The sequence below is a fragment of the Lepisosteus platostomus genome, chromosome 2, assembly GCF_059453375.1.
Source record: "Lepisosteus platostomus isolate fLepPlt1 chromosome 2, fLepPlt1.hap1, whole genome shotgun sequence".
NCBI classification, from domain to species: domain Eukaryota; kingdom Metazoa; phylum Chordata; class Actinopteri; order Semionotiformes; family Lepisosteidae; genus Lepisosteus; species Lepisosteus platostomus.
In genome coordinates this window covers 33,874,049-33,895,367 of record NC_142612.1, presented here as the reverse complement: position 1 = coordinate 33,895,367, position 21,319 = coordinate 33,874,049, and the positions used below count along the sequence as shown (strand labels likewise).

The following is a 21,319-nucleotide window of genomic DNA, read 5'->3' as shown; positions in this document are numbered from 1 at the left end:
ATTCTTGAAGCCACTCCTCCTTCCTGTTAAGTTTTTCCATTGTGTCCATCAGTCTAAAGCCAGAATATATCCTGGCACAGACAAACAGCGTGTGAGAGGTGCTGTCAGGTTCCTATGGAGCTGCACAGATGTTGGCTGATGGATATGCTGCAGAGGGAAGGCATCACGTCCTGGTCTTCTCACTTCTTCCCAAGACATGTTTCTTGTGACACCTCATCTTTCTTTTAAGAAATGGCTGGATTGGCTCTGCAGAAAAATTAACTATCAAATGTACTAGGTGGGCTAAATTAGCCAGCCTCCTCTAATTTATAACCATTCTTAAAAATCAGACTTCCTTTCCCAGATAATGATGTATATCTCTATGTGCAGTAGAGTTGGTCTGTGATAGAAATTGTTTGTGAATAGGATGGATACATGTTTTGGGCAACAGAGTTGTACATTATAATCTATAAATATTTGTTTCTATATATCTATAAATATTCAGTCTTATGCTTCAATTTATTAAAACCTTCCCTTTGAAATGATTGCCTATTAACTTCTAAATGATCAAACTGTTCATAAAAAATTACATATTCTGGGTGACCTCACTCAGTATCCTTATCTACAACTAAGATGTTTTTTTAATCATCTTTCATGTGACTTCCTTGTATTCAAGTTGGTGAAACAATTGATCACTTAATTATTATTAACAAACCACATTTTTCCATAGCTGTTGGTAGACCAGTAGATGACACTGCTCCCTATGGACTAGAATTTCCAAACTTCTTCCAATTAAGGTCATGGGAAAACTGGGGTTTGTCCCTGCAAGCAGTGGGTGCAAGGCACTGTTTATTGGCTGGGTAAGGACAGGGCACTAGTCCTTCACAGGACAGACAAAGACACAGGACATGTAAACACTCACACCAGGACCAAATTTCCCAAAAAGACAAAATATTAGATGCACCTAAATGCGCCTTGGTTGAGCATGTTTCACAATCTCTCTCTTCTTGAGCATTATTTCGCAAGAAGTATTAAGAAGTAACTATTTCTGGAGCAGAGGTGGTAACAGTGAATGATACTCTCTCTTGTGCTAGTAGCATGTTTTCTCTGGACACAGTTATCAAAGTCTTCTGACTTTTAACAAATGGTGCAGTTGAGATTCCTCTTTCCCCCCTAATTTGCTCATGGGTTTTTTAGCATTGTATTCCCTTTTTATTGAACTTAAATTATTTTCTTGGTATATCTTAAATATGAAACACGCAAACTAAATCTTTCTTGCTAACCTGGTAATATCCCTACAGGTCCCAGAGTGCAGCTTAAAAAAAAATAGGTTAAATTAAGCACAGGTTGTTGTGTATTAATGCAAAAGAAAAATAATCCTGGTGCTAATCTAAAATGTCAGGCTCCACTGTTCAAATGAAAGTCCAATAACCAGAACACTGTAACTTGTTTAAATGGCACAGCAATTAAGAGACACGAATTTAAGAAAATATTTATTAACAGCTCAAGACCACACTTGTTTACAAGTTATTTAAACAGATTACAAGTCCAAGTCTTCTGCTGTTCCCAAACTACACTCATCTCTGCAGAGACGGACCACCTTAATGCAAACTAACAGGAACAGCACTGGGTTATGCATAGGTATAAACAACAGGTACAAAATATTTATCATACTTCCAGAGAATGTACTTCCAGTATATCTATACATAATATATACAGTATACATGCTTGTCAGAAAGTAAAGTTTTTTACCAAATATACTTGCCAGATGGGAAATATCTTTTCAGATAGTTATTTTTGATTTTTTAAAACATTAGAATCGCCAATTCATTTTTCACTTCTTGACTTCAGTCTATGAACCCCACAACCATACAAAGAGCAGAACAAGGAAGTGACGTCAGTATAAGACTACTCCAACTTGTCCACCTTTGAGCCACTCATTTTTTTTAAAACATCAAAGTCTTGTTCTAGCGGTTCAGCACCGACTGAAGCAGAGGTGTGTCCCTCACCAGCAGCACCTTGTGTCTGCAAGTGCCCTGGAAGCCCCACAGGTTGCCCTATCACCAACAGAGCCCTGGCCATTGACCCTCAGATGTGAGGAATACCAGTCAGTCAGCTAGCAACATGACCCAGGCTGGAATTTATGACATCTGGATCATAAACCCAGGACTGTGCTGGTTAAGCCACTTGGGAGGAGTCCTTAGCAAAGTCCCTATCCATAAACATGCCCAATACTGCTGCTTGTTTATAAAGGGGGTTCTTCTGTAACACGACAACTGCAGTTGTCTTCCTCATCAGGACTACACTAAGCATCAAAAACCCCTTTTAATCTGGATCACACACTACTGGATTCCAGTGAAGGACTTTCCCAGAGGCTGATACTAATAACAAATTAGTCCGTGAAGTATATTAGACTTCACAACTAATTCACTTACTGACTTACCATTTACATTTATATGGTAAGTCACTTACTAACTTACCGTATAAATATACAGTACATAGATATACAATCATAGTGGTTATTTAGAAATGTGAAGCAACATATAGTGAGGCTGAAGAAGAGAACAATACTGTTCTTCTTCACTGTAATCCTCAGACTCACCAAGACCTCTGCATCAAGTGAATGTGGACATCCTGATGGGCAGGTGTTAATTTAAATCAAGTTGTACAGAACTATTAAAAACATCTGATCAACGAAATAACCCAAATGTCTGAACAACTTGGAAAAAACACTAACAATAACATTAAGAAGTAGAACTTTCTTTTAACAATTTTGGTGCAACTATTCTTTAACATGTAGTCTAAAAAGCTAAAAAAATAAAATCATTTTGTGCTACATTGTTTCAATTAGCTGCTAATAGTTTATTTTACTCCATTCTGGAAACATGAAAAAACCTGGCTGCTCCGTGCCCTGGAAACTACAAAGCACAGTTGGAGTGGGTGGATCTGGAACTGTAAGACACCCATCCATAAGGCCAGCAGCATCCCCTGGTTCTTGCTGCACTGCACGGCACTCATCACTTAACTGAGGTAACTATAAATTGAACCTTTCAATTTACAAGCCTTATACATGTTGCTAACTGTAACATACCAACAAATCCAGCCAGAACATGCCCATAGTGGACTGGAGCTCTTGACAATGGTGTGCACCAAACCAGAGGCTTAGAAGCTGTAGGCATCTGCCCAACCAAACCAAAAATTTTACATCCTTATTAATGCAGTCAAATCACTAAAATCATTTGGTGGTGGTCTGACATTATCCAAAACTGGACAACCAAAATTATACCTCACAAAATCTAAAATAATAAGTGTGGTGTTTTTGCAACCACCCAAATCTGATTTTTGCCAGATTGAAAAACACTTGCACCTTTGCCTCTTTATTTGTGCATCCCAAAACACGGTCTGACAGAGATGGCTTGTATCTCTCACCACTCCCTGGAACTCCAGGGTGACTGGCATAATGCAATGCCTTTTCCTTTGGCTTCAGGCTGCCCACCTCAGGGATCTATCTATTCAGGCACCTGGCTAATTTCTCTTCTATCATCGCAACACGTTGGTGCAGCTGAATAAGCTTGCTCTTTAACTGCAAAAGGAAAAACAAAGGAAACAATATTAAATATTCCTCAAGACATATTTACAAAATGTACATTTAATCGGTAAACAACCCATGTGGCACTGAATGCTACCTGCTCCCTTTGATTGTGAAGTCACCAGGACATGAAAGCCCAAATAACATTTTTTCCATTTCGTTCAAAGGCACAGCCTACAGGAGTAATCACTTCACCTAGTGAAATGCACACGAGCAATTATTAAGGAGTACATATTCTAAAGAACAGGTTGTTAAAGGGGTTTAAAAAGTTGTTTTAAATAATCTTAAATACCTTTCTATTGAAAGTTTTGATTTCTTATTTTATCTGCTCATGATTGCAGTCATATGCTATTACAAGACAGATTGTTTGTAATACATTTAAGACTTAGTATTCCTGCCATTTAAGAAAGGTACACTTAAAACATTTAGCAGCGGAATACCTAAACATGTATTTATCCTGATCTCTACATTAAACCATGCATAAACATAGCTAAATATGATGAAGTTTGATGGGAAGCTACAATTGCTCCAAAAGGAAAAAAGCAAACCTATTTTGGGTTAACACACCCAAAGTCATCCAAGTGACAGAGATTCCACCCATCCGTTATCAGAAAGCCACTTGTTCCTGACTACAGCCCAGACCTGACATACATCACTGGATACACAAACATGTTGCAATTTGTGAGCTATACAAGAGCAATAACATCCAGAGCATGTTTTTGACAGTAGGAAGAAATGAGAGAACTGTGACAAAACCCCACACAAACGCAGGTCATGCAAACACCACACAGAAGGTACCCGAGTCCTAGGACCCAAGAGGTGAGAGGTAGCAGCACTGTCTGCCAGACCAATGTGCCAGCTGAAATTAATGTTTTAGCCAATTAAATAAAGCTGAAGATAGTCTGTTTTGGCAAAGATTAATCTTGTTAGGCTGGGAATTCTTCATCAATACTCCACCACATGGGTGCAGCAGAGAGGAGAAAGAGGCAGGAGCAGAGAGAATGAGAGTTAGTGTGAGTGGAGACAAAGTACCAAAACTAGGGAGGCAGTGTGACGAGGACAGCTGTGGGTTAGATCAAGGATCTTAAACTGGATCTAAACAGGTGCTATTAAACACTTATCAGCAACAATGTTTAGGTAACTTATTCTATGAAATCCATCCATTTTCTAACCACTTCCTCCAATTCAGGGTTGCAGACCATCCCAAAAAACGAAACAGGGCAGGGTAGATCAGTCCATCAGAAGGCACACCTCTCACACCTAGGGTCAATTTTTCCAGGAAGCTAATTAACCTACCAGTGAGAGTTTGGACTGTGGGAGGAAACTAGTGCACCTGGAGAAAACTTATGCGAACATGGTGAGAATATCGATGACCGCGATACTCAATTGTTGTAAATAAATAACGTTTTCCAGAGTTTGCTTCACATTCTTACCAGATCACTGAATAAGCAGTAATTGCACATGAGTTTTGGATAGAAAAAAGTTTTATTATAAGATCTTATAATTTAGATTATAAGCTATCTTTAATAGCCCTACCTTAGAGATGTCTTCGCCAATGAGATGCTGGTCAAACAGCACATCAGTACCCTTCACAATTTCACAAGTGTTCAGAATATAACTGCAAAGATAAGGAAGAATGAGCAACATCTGAGGACTAATGTTTCACAAAGTATATTGAAGGTCCACCTGAGAGCAGAACTTCTGAGATCCCTGATAATGATATTTGTTGACAGATGTTTTTTAAAACAACTTAAATTTGTTCTCATTTATACTGGTAGGCAATTTACTGGAGCCGTCAGAGCTCCAGTACCCTTGCAAGGGTACCAGAGCAGATCTTCAAATGGGATGTGAACCTACAACCTTCCAGTAATGTCCTAAGTCCACAGCCCCGACCTATTCTGCACACTGCTGTCAAAACGTATGAATTGAAAAGCCTGTTAAGTTTTTCCACTGTGTCCATCAATCTAAATCCAGAATATATCCTGGCACAGACAACAGAAATCAGAAACCGCCTGTCAAACATATACACTAAGTTATGTGCTTTGCGCGATAGCTTAATAAACATGATAATGACTTCCTTCATGTTCCCTTCAGGAAAGAATTTGGAATCTTTTGGGATGAAAGGCACCATAAATCAATTTCATTTACAGTGTTTCTTTCTATCCTTGGCCAGAACAATAGCCAGCTCTAAATCCTATTCAAAATTGGTGGAATAATCTGGGACAGAACCTACATAACTTTGTGCAATAATAATTCCTTACATTTCTACACAGAATTTCCCAAAACACTTTACACATCAAAAGGGAACCTGAAGTGGTCCGGGCTGTAACTTGGTGTTAACAATGATTAGGCAGTTAGGATCTTAGCTTCCTTCACCGAAATCCCACCGATGCAATATGTGTTACCTTTCATCATCTGAGATTTTTCTAAGATAGTCTAACTCCGCAAATTTGTCCGCAAAATCTCAAATACCAGACTTTCCCCACAAAACAGATGTAATAAAATGCAAAAATGTGTAAAACATACTCTTATAAAAGTCTTAAAGTCATGCATATCAATGGCATCCTAAAATGTAGGGCAAGTGGTATAATGTCAGCAAATCGGATACATTATGCGTTTTTAGTGTTTCCCATGCTTTAGCAAACTTTAAAAAAATACACCAGAAATGTTAATAATGTATAAAAACACCCTGTAAAATGCATAAACAAAATACATAGTACATAGGTTTAAATATTCAGGAATATAAATGCTTCCCTACAGGGAGAGGACAATTTCTTATAATGGGTGTTATTTACTGACCAGATGAGGTGCTCCTTCATCAAAAGGAAGAGGTTCCGGAAAGAAGAGAGAGCCGGAGGTGTCGAATGCAGAACTACGCCCACAAAACTCTTACAGCCTCTGCAATTGAGGCTGTAATAAACACTACAACAACAAAAAAGAACAGGCCACTGTAAAACTGCTTCACTTCAGGAACCACAAACCCACCCCTCCCGACTGCAATCCTGTTGCATCCTGAAGCGATTCAATCCTCACAGGTCCCTTGGGTAAAGCTATAGGCACTTGGCAGAAGAAAGGAACCTTTCTATGGCCATTGGCTACTTTCTAGGGCTTTTGGCTCTTTTCGCAGCCCTTCTGATGATCTATATAACAATAAAGTTCATATGTAATAACATTGCACACACCAGGGTTCTGTAAAAAAAGATTAAATCTTAATTTCATTCTGTTTAGTGCTAATAACACAAAGGCTTTAATTGTTCACGTGCTGTACTGAGAGTGTTCTTACAATTGCACAGCAAGCTCACGTCAGGCTTTTGCACAGTACATTGCAACCAAATAAAAGTTATTTCCATGCTGGTAGCAATCCAGAATGATTACCAACATAGACATGAAGCTTCATTCCGTATAAATTCTCTTTCCTCTATGGCTCAGATGCAATGCAGCACATATTAAGTTCTACATTCAGACCAATCAACAAGAAACACTGCTCAAATGCAACATCTCTGGTAAACCTGAGCCCAACAAGAGCCCTCTTCAGAGCCTCTCTCAAACTGCACATCTGATATCAGATACCCATGTGTACGCATGGGCTAAACTAAACTTTCCCAGGCATTGAAGTACCTCAGTCTGGATTTAGGGACTCAGCAACTGTGTTTGAAAGGCTGAACAAGTAGGCCAGATCCATGCAATGTCTGCCAATAGACAGCAGGTATTTGAGTGAGAACATCTATTTAAGTTAACTTAATTAACTTAACTCTGTAAGGACTATCTGCCAGTGGGCTGGTGGTGGAGAGATTGTGGTTTTACTCTGAGACTCCAAATGTTTGCTCCTTGTATAGCGACTTTCACTACTACACACAGTTTACAATTCAGTATTCTTAGTTATGTATATTTAAATTGCTAAGCTACTGTAGTATCCAATTGTGTTCTTCATATAGAGCTGGACCACATTATTTTACCCATCTTTTTAAGCCACAAGGCACATCATACAGTTACAAAAACAAAAAAAATATAAAATCCTCTGAATTCAACTAAATGAGACCACTTCTTGCAATCTACTGTCTCTATATTAAGAACAACATCAATATACCTCTGAAAAAACATTTTAATTTCTTAAAGACAAAAAAAAAGACCCCCTACATACACTTGAACAAAAGGACATGATTTAAGATGTATACATTTATACATGTATACATACAACTTGCAACAGTGTTGGACACCACTATATAACCAAAGAAAATAAAATAAAAATTATATTTTGGAAATGTGCATACCAGTCGGTCAGCCAGCTATCAAGTCCAAGTTCAAGATCTTCCTTCATCTTGACATTGTGGGTTACTTCTGGTTTGGAAACATAATTGGTTAAACATTTTTTTTTTTAAAACACATATTTTAACAGGTCTTTACTGACATTTAAATTCTTTCAACCACAAAAGTGTACAGTTTGAACACTCTGGTTTTGAGAGAAAATAAAAGATATTAAAAAACAATTTAAAAGGTGTATAAAGCTATCCATCCGTGTTATAATCACGTTATCCGGTACATGGTCGTGAGGGAGCCAGGATCTATTCCTGCAAGCAATGGGTGCAGACAAGACACACCCTGGCCCGGCCCGGCCACCAGTGCATTGCAGGGCACACACACTCACCAGGGCCAATCTTCCCAGAAGCCATGTCGGTTGGCATTATGGCACTGTTAACATTGCACCCTCGCAGTGCTGGGGCCCTGGGTTCAGTTCTGGACCTGGGATACTATCTGCACGGAGTTTGCACATTCTTCCTGTGTTAGTGCGAGTTTTCTCTGGGTGTTCTGGTTTTCCTCTGACAAAACAGGTTAACTGGCTTCTGGGAAGCGTGGCCCTGCTGTGAGTGTGGACACGGCTGTCTGCAGTGCGCACTGTGTCCCTTCCAGAGTGTACCCTGCCTTGCACCCCTTACCTGCTGGGACAGGCTTCGGCTCCCCTGCAACCCTGAATGGGTATGAAACGGACAGATGAAAGATGGATGAATATTGATAGCTAATTCAAGACATTACACCTAGCAGGTTTATCATGAAGCAGGACACGTCATCATAGCTGTGCGGTTAACTAGGCTTGCTGTTGCAACCCACCTCTAGCGCGTTGACTGTAAAAATAAAAAAATCACCTGAATGGCATGCAAGTGAAGCGGACAGTGGGAATACAATCAATGTCTGTACAAAACTTCCTCCAGAAAGTCCATTTGTCAGAAGTGTGCATGACGGACAATGCATTATCAGTTCTCATGCTTTTTGTTCATTAAAAATACTCATACGATGTAATTACACAGCTGGAGCTTTTTTGTGGCATTTATTCATCACATCTTGGAGTATTTCAATACTAAACATGCAAACATTCATAGTACATCTGGCAGGAGTCAGGACTTCGAATTCATGTAATAAAATCTGAAATAAATGATTTTTTGTCCAAACACCATACTACTGTAACCCAAAACGCCTTTCAGTATATAGTCTACTATAGAACTATAATAAAACTTTGCTTTAGTGACTTTTATTGAAGTCACCGAAGTAAAATTTAATAATTTTGTAGGATGCTAACTCTCGATGTTCTAACAAACCATATTTGTTTAAAGCAGTCATAATTCACTCTCGCGCTTTATGCATAAGGTTGTTCATTGTTTTTAGGAATACACCGTTCTCAAATCGCATGATCTTCAGTTGGATAAACGTATTTATCTGTTAGTATGTCGTACTCTCATTTAAAGACTTCCACTGATGTTTTATAATATATTTTCACATTTTCCAGGCCTGGAAAACAAATCTAGCCATTTTTGTCAAGTCGGTTGAGAAATGTAATTTACAGTTCACCAAAACGCTTTGTATTATTTTACGAAAGATACATGGCCATTTTTAACGCTTGTGCAGATTAGGGATTAACCACAACATAATTCACTTGGAGTTACTATTTCTTGTTTTATACTATCCGTGTTATTATTAATAACAGTTTTAGCGCTGTTCTGGGGTCCGATCGTCGGTGCTGGTACTCACTGGCACAGGCGATGATGCCCTTTCTCCTGTCCTCTCCGCACACCTGCCAGGAGTCCGCCAGCACCGTCCTGCACGACCCGCACAGCATCACCACGCTCTGGACCAGCACCTCGCAGCCTGGCCCCGAGGAACTCTCGTCGCTATCCTGCAGCACAAGGGTGTCGCCGGAGCCCGCATACCTGCTCGGCTCGGAGTCCGCATAGCTGCTCGGCTCGGAGTCTTCGCCGGGCTCCTCATACCTGCGCGCTGAGGCTAGGGCTCCGCTGATCTTTCTGGAGACCGGAGCAGACGCAAACGGTGCGTTTGCATCACCTTTGTCTTTCAGTAGGGCGCCAGGGCTTGCTGGCTGACGTTTGGTCGCTTGCAAATATTTCTGAAAATTAAGAACCTTCTTGCAAGCTTTACCACTTCTCCGAGGTGCCATGGTCCCAAATCGAATCTAATTTATCCCGCGCACAAGCCAGACCATGTGTTTTGTGTTTTTTTTTTTAACACTTGATTGGTCAGAATTATTCGCCTTTTTTGTTTTGTACGTTTTCTCCAATCATCCGCGGAAACGTTTTAGCCGGTAAACGTTGATTGGTTAAAATGTATTTTATGTCAATTCAGAAGTGAATCATCGCGGGCCGTTCTCCTTTTTTCTTAGGAAAACATTTCACAAGTTCTGCGGTTTCTTACTACAAACAACAAAATAAGTTAAATTATCACAGATTCCTTGTAAGTTTCCAGTGTGTATCTTTGAACTGTTTGTGCGTTAGATTTTCAGGCAATGTATAAGCCACCTTCACTGGTCACCTGCAAAGACTACAACTCCCAGAGTGCAGGAGTTTCTTTTGGTTTCTTTTTTGTTTAGCTTTGTCTGCATTACAAAAAATTGGGAAATCTGTTTACAAGATTAATAATATTGAAAAAGTGCAATTAAATACACAAAAGTGGTTATAAACACATATAGTTATAAAGTTGGTGTCTCTTTAAATGTTTATTTGTATCAATATTTAAAAATACATTCAAATAAATCTCTGCACACAGAGCCCGCCTTCTATTTAAAACGCTGCTTGTGTAAGAGAGGCGCTATACGCACGTAGTAAGATCACATAGTTGTCGCTAGAGTATCACTCTTTTTACAGGGCACGAAACGGCTGTTCTTAGCCTATTGGAGAACACTGATATTCTCACTGGAGTTCTTGAGAAGGACTGAATTGTATTTGGCTGTGCTTGATTTGACCCGCATGTGACAGAGACAAGTATCAGACTCCAGTTGCATAACTGCTGGGTTCAAATCTGCTCTTAAAACCTGCAGGCTCTTGTTACTCACTCTGCCTCGTTCCATCACTCTGTGGAACTGATGATGCAGCAGATATACAGAGCTTTCAAACAGACTGCTGGCTCCCATTCTCTGTCCACCTCTATCTATTCTAACAAAAGTTAGAAGAAAAAGAATGAAGACAAGACTACAGCCAGAGGTCTCCAACTGCAGACCTCAGAGAGACTCCATCTCTTCTGCTCCAAGTCCCCACCTGCAAAGGGAAGAGAGCTAAAACTAACTCTGACCTTTACGAACTAACAGTACTTTTCAAACTTGCATCACTTGCATCATTTACAGCACTGAAATGTTATAGTTTTCTGTGTGGTGTTAATTTTCCATAGTCTGTTGTAATTCAAAGAAAATTGTATTGATTCTGGCTTGCTCCTCCTGTCCTCTCTTTCGAACCTAGTGTAAAGAAATTGGTCTTTAATCTTAGAAAGGGGGAAGTATACTAAAGAGTTCATTTTAATTTTACCCCCAATAGTTTCTCTATTTACATTTGAATATATGCACTGTACTGTATATCTCTATTCACAGTATATGTCTTCACATTTGAACTTCTTGTTTCTTTGAAAGATCACATTTTTTGTACTTTCAGCAACAACCTAACCTATATTTAACTATGTTCTGTGCAGGTATTGGTGGATCATGGACTGGCCTGCAATGCCCACTTAGTGTTTTCTAAGTTCTCAGGCAGGACTGTTGGTGGAAGCCTTAATATTAATTCATCCCTACTATTTAGTGAGGTACTTACATAAGTCATAAAGACTTATATGTTTTGACTGGCTCTGGTTGCCAGGAATAAGCAGCCTTCTAATAATGGATGGATCAGGAAACCAAATCAAATCAGATTAATCCATGGTCAAGGTACAAATTATACTTACTAATTTTTCTTTTGAAAAAATAAAATCTGTACATGCAACGTTATGCAAAGGGATGTGTTGTAATTGTATAATAATTAGGTCCTCATTACACACAGCATTGTAAAGTGGGAAAATATCCATTATTAATTGTGGTGGTAGCAAAAGCTGAGATGTCCACCCTCTTTGTCTAGCAAATGTATTTCACCTGGGGGAGCAGGTTGTTGTAGCCGGTATCTTTAAACAGGAAGGTGTTGTATGACACACAAATGCTGCCGTATGGTAAAAAAATCAATAATCATTTGTTATACAGTGTGAGAAAACTCCAGAAACCAAAACAAAACCCTATGCTCCTCTTGGAGCTCTATCTAGACTTCTTATTGTGTCCCTCTCTGTTAGCTGAGATCAGTGCGCAAGGAAAAACTCTGCCCTGGAGAGCACACCAGTCTATCAGTCATTGTATTAATATTTTATGTGGCCATTATTATTATTTGTTTGAAAAATCTAGTGATACATACTTGTCAATAATAGTATTTTGAAAATAAGGTGTATCAATTAAAAACACAAGAAGAGTATCTCACTGGTAGAAGCCAGGGCTAGAGAGTGTAGGACCGCGCTGGGAAACCGTGTGCAATCGTGGTGCTTGAGTTGCTTTGAGAGGCACTACCTCACAAGTGAGAGCTGAGCCCTCTGGGGAGAGAAGGAAGAAGGCATAGGCACCCCTAAGGACTGAGTGGTCGGGGTCCCCAGCAGGGCTTAGGTGCCGCTGTTAACCTGAGGCCAAGAAATGAACTTCACTTACAGCATGGAGGAGCCTGGATACAAAGTCAACATTGAAATTGAAAGAGGAGGTGGAGGTAAAATTGAAACCTGAGGCATAAGCACTTGAGAGTTTGAGGTTTCAATGGCGAGCAGACCGTTGATTAATAAGAGGAGGGGACCCTGCCCCAAAACTTTCACCTGGTGGTTCTCAAGTAAGACGACATTGTATAAAAAAATAGTATATTTGAGACTGAATCGTAAGGCATTACAAACAACTCACATACTAAACATTATAAGTACTTTTATGTACACAATTGAGGGCACTGATTGCAGGTACTGAGAGCCTTGACTTAATGTTTGTTTGACGTATGCTGCCTCCTACAGCAAGCCCCTGCCAGCTGCCTCTGGTCTCCACAGTGAGCATTACTTTTTAGTGGAAAAGCAAAAGCACCACCTACTGGTCCACCAGCACCACTAGTAGCAGCAGCTTGTGGGAGCCGGAGCAAGCAACTGTCGAATGGCAGGGTAAGCCTGAGTGGGACTCCAGTCCATCTCAGGGCAGACTCACAGACACAAACACAATCATGCACACACTCACACCTTGGGACAGGACCATCTTCCCAAAAGCCCATTAACCTGTCAGTGTATTTTTGGACTGTGGGAGGAAACTAGAGCACCTGAAGAAAACCTAGGCAAGCACGGAGAGAGCAAACAAAGTCCAGGTGTATAGCAGCCCACATCTGCAGTTAAACCCAGGGTCCCAGTACTGCAAGGCAGCAATGAACCACTGCACCACCATGCCACCTCAACATATTTCAATGTTTCTGTTTAGTTCTCACTCATATTTACTTATCTTACCATTAGAAGTCTACAGTTTGAGTGTTCAGGATTTGAATGCAATATCAATAAAAACAAAATCATATCAACTAGTTCTTCATGATTTATGACTGGTCTCACGCAATCAGACCACTGACCCTTTCAAAAGGCCTAGTTCTCACTGAACCAGATAATTACTCACTTTACCTGTTCACCATCACACCCCCAGCAGTAAGATACTTTAGAGCTGTCTGCGGTCAGCTCAGTGCTCAGTATTGGGTCTATCCTGTTTGAGCTCAACTTCCCAGTTTCCCGGAGACTTTCTTCTTGTACATTGATTCCCTGGCTTCTAGATTTGGCATACTTTACGACTACGATTTGTGGATTTCGTCTTTGTCACCTTAGTACGGTTTAATGTTCTTGCTTGCTTTACCTAGTTACTCTCTCGCCTATTTTGGACACTAACTCAAAGACTCTACATAGAATCTTTCTCTCTATACCAACTTCACCATCCCAGCATAACAACTTGGTTTTCCATTATAGGCATCTCATCTCAGTACTGCACTGAGCAGGTCCAAAACCTGATGAGACACAGCAGACCGCACCAGTGATAACACTGTCTCAGCTATGAGCCTCGGCCCCTGCCTTTCTACATATTCAGTAAAGGAAGTTCTCACCTTTCTATAGTTTCAACTTCAAATTGTACGTGTACTCTGTTCTTGTAATCAACGGCAAGCAACACATACTGTATGTGAGTAGAATAACCATTATATTAGGGAAAAGATTGCTGTACACAACACTCATAGATTCTGGAGAAACAACTTTTTTCCAGACTGTATCATACAGCAGAGGATCAAATGATATTGCACTGTAAAAGTACGGTTGACTTTTGATGATGGCAGTTTTATGGGCTTGTAGATGCAAGGAGTGTTTTGCTATAAAGAACACAACATGCTGTTAGGCCACCCTCACAGCACTTTTGCAAAGCTGCACATGTCTGTGCAGATAGCTGCATGTCATACTGCAATCTGTGAAGAGTGAATCAAGAAAGCAAGCAATGTACAGGAAGCCCCAGCAAAGGCAGCATGCAACCAGCCCATTTACACAGGTGATATTAAAAACAGATATTTATCAGATTATATTTATATCAATAGTTTGACAGCACATGATGAATACATTCATAGTGAAGTGAAGTTGAGGTGAACAAATTAAGTTGTAGCATCTTTTAGAAATAATCCGCTGCCATCATTTTTCAGGTTCTGCCAACCAGACAATATTTTTTTGCCTCATTATTGGTTTTCCTCATAACATGGGTAATCATGATAGTCAGTTCAAGATTTTTAATTGTCCAGTGCTCACATTTGTAACTCAGTTTTAAGATTAATACAGAGTATCCATCTTATTAATGCATTATATGATTTTGTATTTTGATAATACACAAATGTTAGGGGTAATTTAAATAACCGCATTTACTATGAATAGCTTACATCACCTTACGAAAAGGAATAAACTATTGATAAAAATAAAAAAAGAGGGAAGTGATATACATTTTCTACAATAGATACATTTTTATGACAAGAAACATACTGTAAAAAATAAGTGCAATTAGCGTTAATCTAAGTTTTTCTTCAATGCATCATTCTACAAGGAGAGGGGTGGCTACTTTATATTTTTATTTCAAGAGGTAGGTTAAACTAATGTGTTAAATGTGTGCATTTAACAGAAATCAAAATGAAATTTTAAAGTTAAAAGAGAATAAAAGAAAAATAGACCTTGTGATATCAGATAGTATTACTGAAGCACTTGTTTTTACTCAACAGAAATTTTATAATATTGTCACAAGGGCACAGAAATTGTTAGCTTTTAGAAGGAGGAATTAAAGTATAAAAGCAACAGAGATCAGAAATTTTCAATATCCAGAGGACTGAACTGCTATATATCTTAATGAGCAATTATGATTCTAATTATTGTATTGTTCTGTTTCTCTATTTATTCATTTCGACACCATGTCTCATCCCGGTTGCGGTACTGTTTCTCCTCTCTCTCCATATTTCTCCAGTCTGGGAAGCTGTGGCAGGCTGAGTTATTCTGGGTATTAATGCCTCCCTGGAATGCAAGACCCTTGTGTCCTCCTTTTCCTGGGAGCTGAACATCATGAATGAATCCGCTCCCCAAAGCGGAGTGAGCAACACCTCAAAAGTCGAGGCTTCCTGATCCCAGTCGATGGGACCCTTCTGTGCTGAAGTAGCCTGCGCTTTTCAAGTCTTCAGTTCACCTGCACTGCAGCTCCGGCTCCTGTCCTTCTCCCGGAGGCCTGGAGCCCTGGACTCTTTCCATCTGACCTCCTCTTCCCCGGCAGTTCTGGCTCTCTCCATGCAGTCATCCTTCCCTCAACCTAACAGCCCCGTTCCTGTTCCATAGAGAGTCCTGTACTTTAGTTTTCTCTCTGACTGTCCTCATCCCTGATGCCTTCCTGGGTTTTCTCTGGAGCAGGCCTTTTTCCCGGCCCTTCAGGACTCTTTTCCTTTCTCCCACCTTCTGTTTCTCAGGCCGTCTGGGTCACCTTTTCCTGTTTCTATCTTTGTTCATTTCCTGTCCACCTTCCAGCGCCCCAGCAGAGCTTCAGATGTCTGAAGAAGGTCAGGTCCATTCTCAAGGACCCCAGTCATCCCAGTCACAAACTGTTTTCCCTCCTACCATCCGGTAAACGGTACCAAAGCATTCGGTCCAAGTCCAACAGACTATGGAACAGCTTCTACCTCCAGGCAATAAGACTGCTAAATAGCCAACCTGTAGCTCCTTAGCAAATCAACTGTAATGGCTACATGGACACACAATTCTCACTATATCCACCATAACTGCACTACATGTATATATTGCACACACCATGGACACATAACAGCTCTACTCACATTGAGTTTTATTCAATTTAAAAAATGTAACCTCAATTTTGTGATTTCTGTGTTCTTGTGAATTTTTGTGATTCTTGTAATTTTTGTGAGCTCGCAGGAAAAGATATTTCATTGCCAGCAACTACTGCTGAATGCCGTATTGTTTTGCATTTGATAAATAAACTTTGATTTGATTTGATTTTGATTTGATTTTTCCTTTTCTTCCTAAGGAGCCAGGCATTCTGAATCCGTTCCGAAGGGTAGTGACTGACTCCTGAGCTCCCTGAGGATTCCTTTGTTCCCGGGCTCTGACTGGAACGGTCCCTTGCGGCTGTGCTGACCCGGGGCTCCGGGAGATGAGAGGGGACTAAGGACAGGCTATTAGACCCTAAACGGCCAGTAATCTATTTTTCTGTTATCACTCCCCCTTCACTTCACTCTCCTTCCGTCCCGGAGCACTTGAGCCCCCGCCACTCAGGTGTTTTCGGTCGTTGCTGCTCCTGGTTCCTTGCATTTGGGTTCTGACAAATCATCACCCATGTGGCTTGGTACAGAAATAGGAATAGGAATTTGCTAAATATTACTAACATTTTTTACACAGGTGACGTGTTGAGTGAGAAAAAATATATGAATGTTTTTGGAAAAAAATACAAAAGGTGAAAGTAGATCGAAATGCACAGCTCATGGTCATCACACATCTGCTTAGCACTGTATCACTGGCCTCAGGGTCCATTGGGAATCTGCTCCTCTAGGGCAGCAGTCCTCTCACACTGTAGCCTGCAAACGCCGTTGTTGAACCAGTAGGTGGCACTACTGTTATACAGTACAGTCTATTACCCTTAAAATTTCCTCTTAATTCAGTTCATAAAATCCACACATCTCCATCTGATCTGCTCTGTTTCGCAGAATGATATATCACTATCTATGACCAGTAACTGTTTCCGTATTAACTCCTTTTCCCTAGTCCATTGGGTTAATAAACTATAGTGTCCAATCAGTTAATATGTCTATATTAACGCCCTTTTTTCAATACAATTTTAATTTTTGTACTGTTGTCTTCAGTCACCAATTGTGTCTATATTAACCTCTCTTTCAGTATTTAAGAAAGTGTTAATGCAGTGTAGTGTTCTGTTAGTAGGTCTCTGTTAACACAAGGCTAAATGTTATTTTTATTATTCTTATTAGGCTACAAACATGTTTCATATTTCATTTATCAATGATCCAAATCTGCTTATTCTGCTTCCTCAATTTGCAGATCACACAAAAAGAGGGAGGGCAAATAACAATGCAGAAGCAGGAGACTCTTCTATAGACAATGGTAACAAAGTGACTGCTTGTATCCACACAAACACCATGCCTTCTGCCCGGAGAATTGCAGTCCTTTGATAATAATTTTTCTAAGACTAAGGTATTTGTGTGGCGCATGGCTAGGTCTCTTGTCGACAGTCCTGGCCTTATGCATCTCTGGAGAGAATGTTTCCTGAAGTCTCTACCCTTTTCTCAGAGAAAAGGTTTCAGGACTCAATGCCCTGCTTCCCCTAAACCTTAGGGTATAACCATACATGAGAACCTGCCTATTGTTGTCAACCCTAATTTTCTTTGATATTATCAAGTGTTTAGATTTCCCCTCTGTAACAAAGTGAGGATGAGCTCCCATGCAACTGTCTCTCACTATTGAAGGACATGAAACATTCACTGAAACACCCCTACACTCACAGACTTTTTTGGATGTTGACAGCTGGCTCCAATTTAAAGTGGAATTACAGTGAACCTCTCTCTTGTGGGGAAAACAGAGTACTGATTTCATGTTTTACCCTGTTTGAAAGCTACTTAGTCTTACTGGACACATCCCCGTGTTATGCAGGAGATCCTAGTGTCTTAACTGTGGTGTTAGGGTGGACAATAATTGTATTTATCTCTCTATACCTTCGTCTTTGTTCATGCAACTATGTTGCTTGGTTTTTCACATGAACAGATGTGTTTGTTAACCACTCACATACATTCTCCTGATCTTAATATAACAATTTTGCTGTTTATTCTCTCCCCACGATCACTACCTGGCTACCAATGTAGTCAAGAATAAATGATTGCAAAATGTAAGGACAATAGAATTTAAAACATTTAACCAAAATCATGCAAAACGTTAGCAGAACCTACTGTGCAATTTGAGTTACTTGCCTTTGCTGCTCTGGAATTGTTCAAAGAAGTGACCAGGTTAATTTGTTTAAGGAAACACCTACTCAGTTTAAAGTAGGCTTTAAACAAGTAAACAAGAAAAGAAGACTTCTTCAAAAGTCAAACAAGGAACAGGGGAATGAGGATGGGTGTTAAAGCTTGGACCTCTACACACAATATTTAAAAGTCTCTTTAATGAGCTTTTCATATTTTTGTAATATCCTTTTTGTAATTAATTTTTTGATTTACTACCATTAATCAACTGATCTAAAGTCCTTTACAACAGAGTAAAAGGATCTATAAAAAAGTAATATAAAATAGCATATCACATTTATCCTTTCCTTAGTAATGAACAAAAGTACTGTATATTAATCTTTTGTCTGTTCCTAGTGAGTAAGTCAGTTATGTTTATAATAATGTCATTTTTTTCAAATCATTTTTGTTTTGAGTTCCAAACTTCACTCTTTCCCTCTGTTTATCTCAAGTTCACTTCAAACATCAATTTAAGCAAGAGAAAAGCCTTCAGTACTTGCCCATCCAGAGCAAAACTGACTGATCTGAAGTGAAAATGGTTTCCAACTACACCTTAGATAGGCTGGTAAGGGAGTTGCAAATGGACAGTAGTTTAAGAAACAGGCCATTAGTGTCTAATCTCTAGAAGCAGAGTGTCTTGTAAAGAGAGTGTATTCCACCATGCAATTCCAGTAATGTTAACATTGTATGTGGTCTTTGCAAAGATGGGCACTTCTTCTTAGCTCTTTATTCAGTTTGGAAAGAAGGAACTGGGTTCAACAGTACAGATGAGTGCCAACTAGCCTGGACCTCTGAGATGTTTCATAACCCAGCTTCTTCTATTCACTCAATGAAATGGCAGATTTAACTTATTGATAACAGCTATCAGATCATGCTGCTTCTGTTTTTTTTTTTTTTTGGGGGGGGGGTGTTTTGAAAGAGTTTCATCAATCATCTTCTCCCTCCATCTTTTCTGTGTTTCAAAACTCAGCCATAACATAAGAATATGAGAAAAATTACAAGCAAGAAAAGGCCACATCTAGCTTGTTTTTTTGCTAGGAGGTAAATGGGTGTTCAAATATTTCTTGAAAGAATCAACATCAATAATTGGGCATGATAAAGAAGATCTGTTAACTTTCCCTGAGTTTCCACTTCTGTGTTCTGATTTTTTTAACCTGTTCTTCTTGAAGAAAACAAAGCAGATTCATCCCCGACTAAATGACACAAAAGGGTATTGTAATATTCAGAGATATTAAATTGTTGCTACTACTTGAAATATATATCTACTGAATTAAATGCTCTATTAATTTTGTTGACATTTTTAACAACAACAACAACAATAATAATAGCTATATTTGATCTCATTTTAAGTTACTGTTGTGATTTTTTAATAAAAAGTAATATTTTATTGTGGCTTTTCTTATATGTGCTCCAGTTTCATTTGGGTTTAACATGCTTTCAGTATGCTATTCTGTTTTATATACATGTTCCAAAAGAAAATTCCAGTATTGTTCAGTATTCACATTTTGCTGCTTTAAAACTTGCAGTCATACCAGTTTAAAGTAGCTATTAATACCTATTACGTACACTACGTACTCCACACATTCAAAACAAATAAAGTAAATAAGTAAACAGATAATAATGAAAGAAAATGGAAAAGTAATGATTACATAAATAATCATATACTGTGGCAAACCTAAATTAATTTATGTGCACTATATTTTCTTAATGAGCCAAACAATCAGTTAAGTGGCCTTTGTTTGTGTGCAATCTGTGTAAGGTCATTCAATCAGGTGAGATTTTTCAAGCAAAGATTCAGCTGTGAAGACTTAAGGAAAGGGGTGAGGTGTATAAATGCAAAGATCAAAAGAAGGGCATAAAACCAGAACATTTCTATGAGTCATATCTATTTCTATAGAAATTCACAATTTCTATGGTGAAGGCATGGTGCATGGTGAAATCAATCATTAAGTAGTGGAAGGAGCCCACACACTGCTTAGATCAGACTGCCCATTCAAACTGAGTAACCGGGCAAGAGGAAACTGGTTAGGGAGGCAATGGTGATAAACTCAAATACCAAATGGAGTTTGCAAGAAAACATTTAGGTAATACTGCAAACATGTGGTAAAAGTCTTTTGTGGATCTTTTTGGTCTTAATACAAAGCAACAATCTGATGTAAAACAGCCTACAGTCGTCAAGCATGGTGGATGGACTTACCCAGAAAGACTTGCTGCCCCAAAAGACTTTGACTCCTTTCAAACTTGCTTTCATTTAATATTGAGTTTACGGGTCTGAATACTCAGCCGACATATTTCATCCATCCAGTCATTTGCTAACCACTTTTACCAATTCTGAGTCGTGTGGGAGCCGGAGCAAGCAACTGTCGAATGGCAGGGTAAGCCTGAGTGGGACTCCAGTCCATCTCAGGGCAGACTCACAGACACAAACACAATCATGCACACACTCACACCTTGGGACAGGACCATCTTCCCAAAAGCCCATTTACCTGTCAGTGTATTTTTGGACTGTGGGAGGAAACTAGAGCACCTGGAGAAAACCTAGGCAAGCACGGAGAGAGCAAACAAAGTCCAGGTCTATAGCAGCCCACATCTGCAGTTAAATCCAGGGTCCCAGTACTGCAAGGCAGCAATGCACCACTGCACCACCATGCCACCTCAACTTATTTCAATGTTTCTGTTTAGTTCTCACTCATATTTACTTATCTTACCATTAGAAGTCTACAGTTTGAGTGTTCAGGATTTGAATGCAATATCAATAAAAAAAATCTACTAGTTCTTTGATGATTAGAGCACAATCCTATCACATAATGAACCATTTCAAAAAGCTAATTTCAAAAGCTAATTTGCTTTTCATGTAAAGTACTCAATTGTTTATAGGCAACAGTAA

General features: G+C 39.4%; 1 protein-coding gene across 2 annotated transcripts; it reads right to left on the bottom strand.

Annotated features, from left to right (window-relative positions):
- Nucleotides 1-1,459: 1,459 nt before the first annotated feature.
- On the bottom strand, nucleotides 1,460-10,145 carry LOC148676337 (protein Mis18-beta-like). 2 transcript variants are annotated; one of them, XM_088606598.1, is made up of 5 exons: nucleotides 9,590-10,145; nucleotides 7,840-7,903; nucleotides 6,368-6,490; nucleotides 5,105-5,186; nucleotides 1,460-3,562 (listed from the first exon to the last, which is right to left on the bottom strand). In XM_088606598.1, the coding sequence occupies exons 1-5, from the start codon at nucleotides 10,011-10,013 to the stop codon at nucleotides 3,485-3,487; spliced, it is 771 nt and encodes a 256-aa protein (XP_088462724.1). In that variant the 5' UTR covers nucleotides 10,014-10,145; the 3' UTR covers nucleotides 1,460-3,484. The 2 variants fall into 2 exon arrangements, with proteins under 2 accessions (XP_088462724.1, XP_088462716.1); XM_088606590.1 differs by having other exon boundaries at nucleotides 7,840-7,906; nucleotides 9,590-10,136.
- Nucleotides 10,146-21,319: the final 11,174 nt, after the last annotated feature.

Coding starts and splice junctions, on each gene's coding strand:
- LOC148676337 (XM_088606590.1), bottom strand. CDS start 10,013: ATGGCACCTCGGAGAAGTGGTAAAGCTTGCAAGAAGGTTCTTAATTTT. Junction 7,907..9,589: donor GGGCATCATCGCCTGTGCCA/GTGAGTACCAGC, acceptor TTTCCAAACCAG/AAGTAACCCACAATGTCAAG. Junction 5,187..6,367: donor ATGAAGGAGCACCTCATCTG/GTCAGTAAATAA, acceptor TTATCTTTGCAG/TTATATTCTGAACACTTGTG.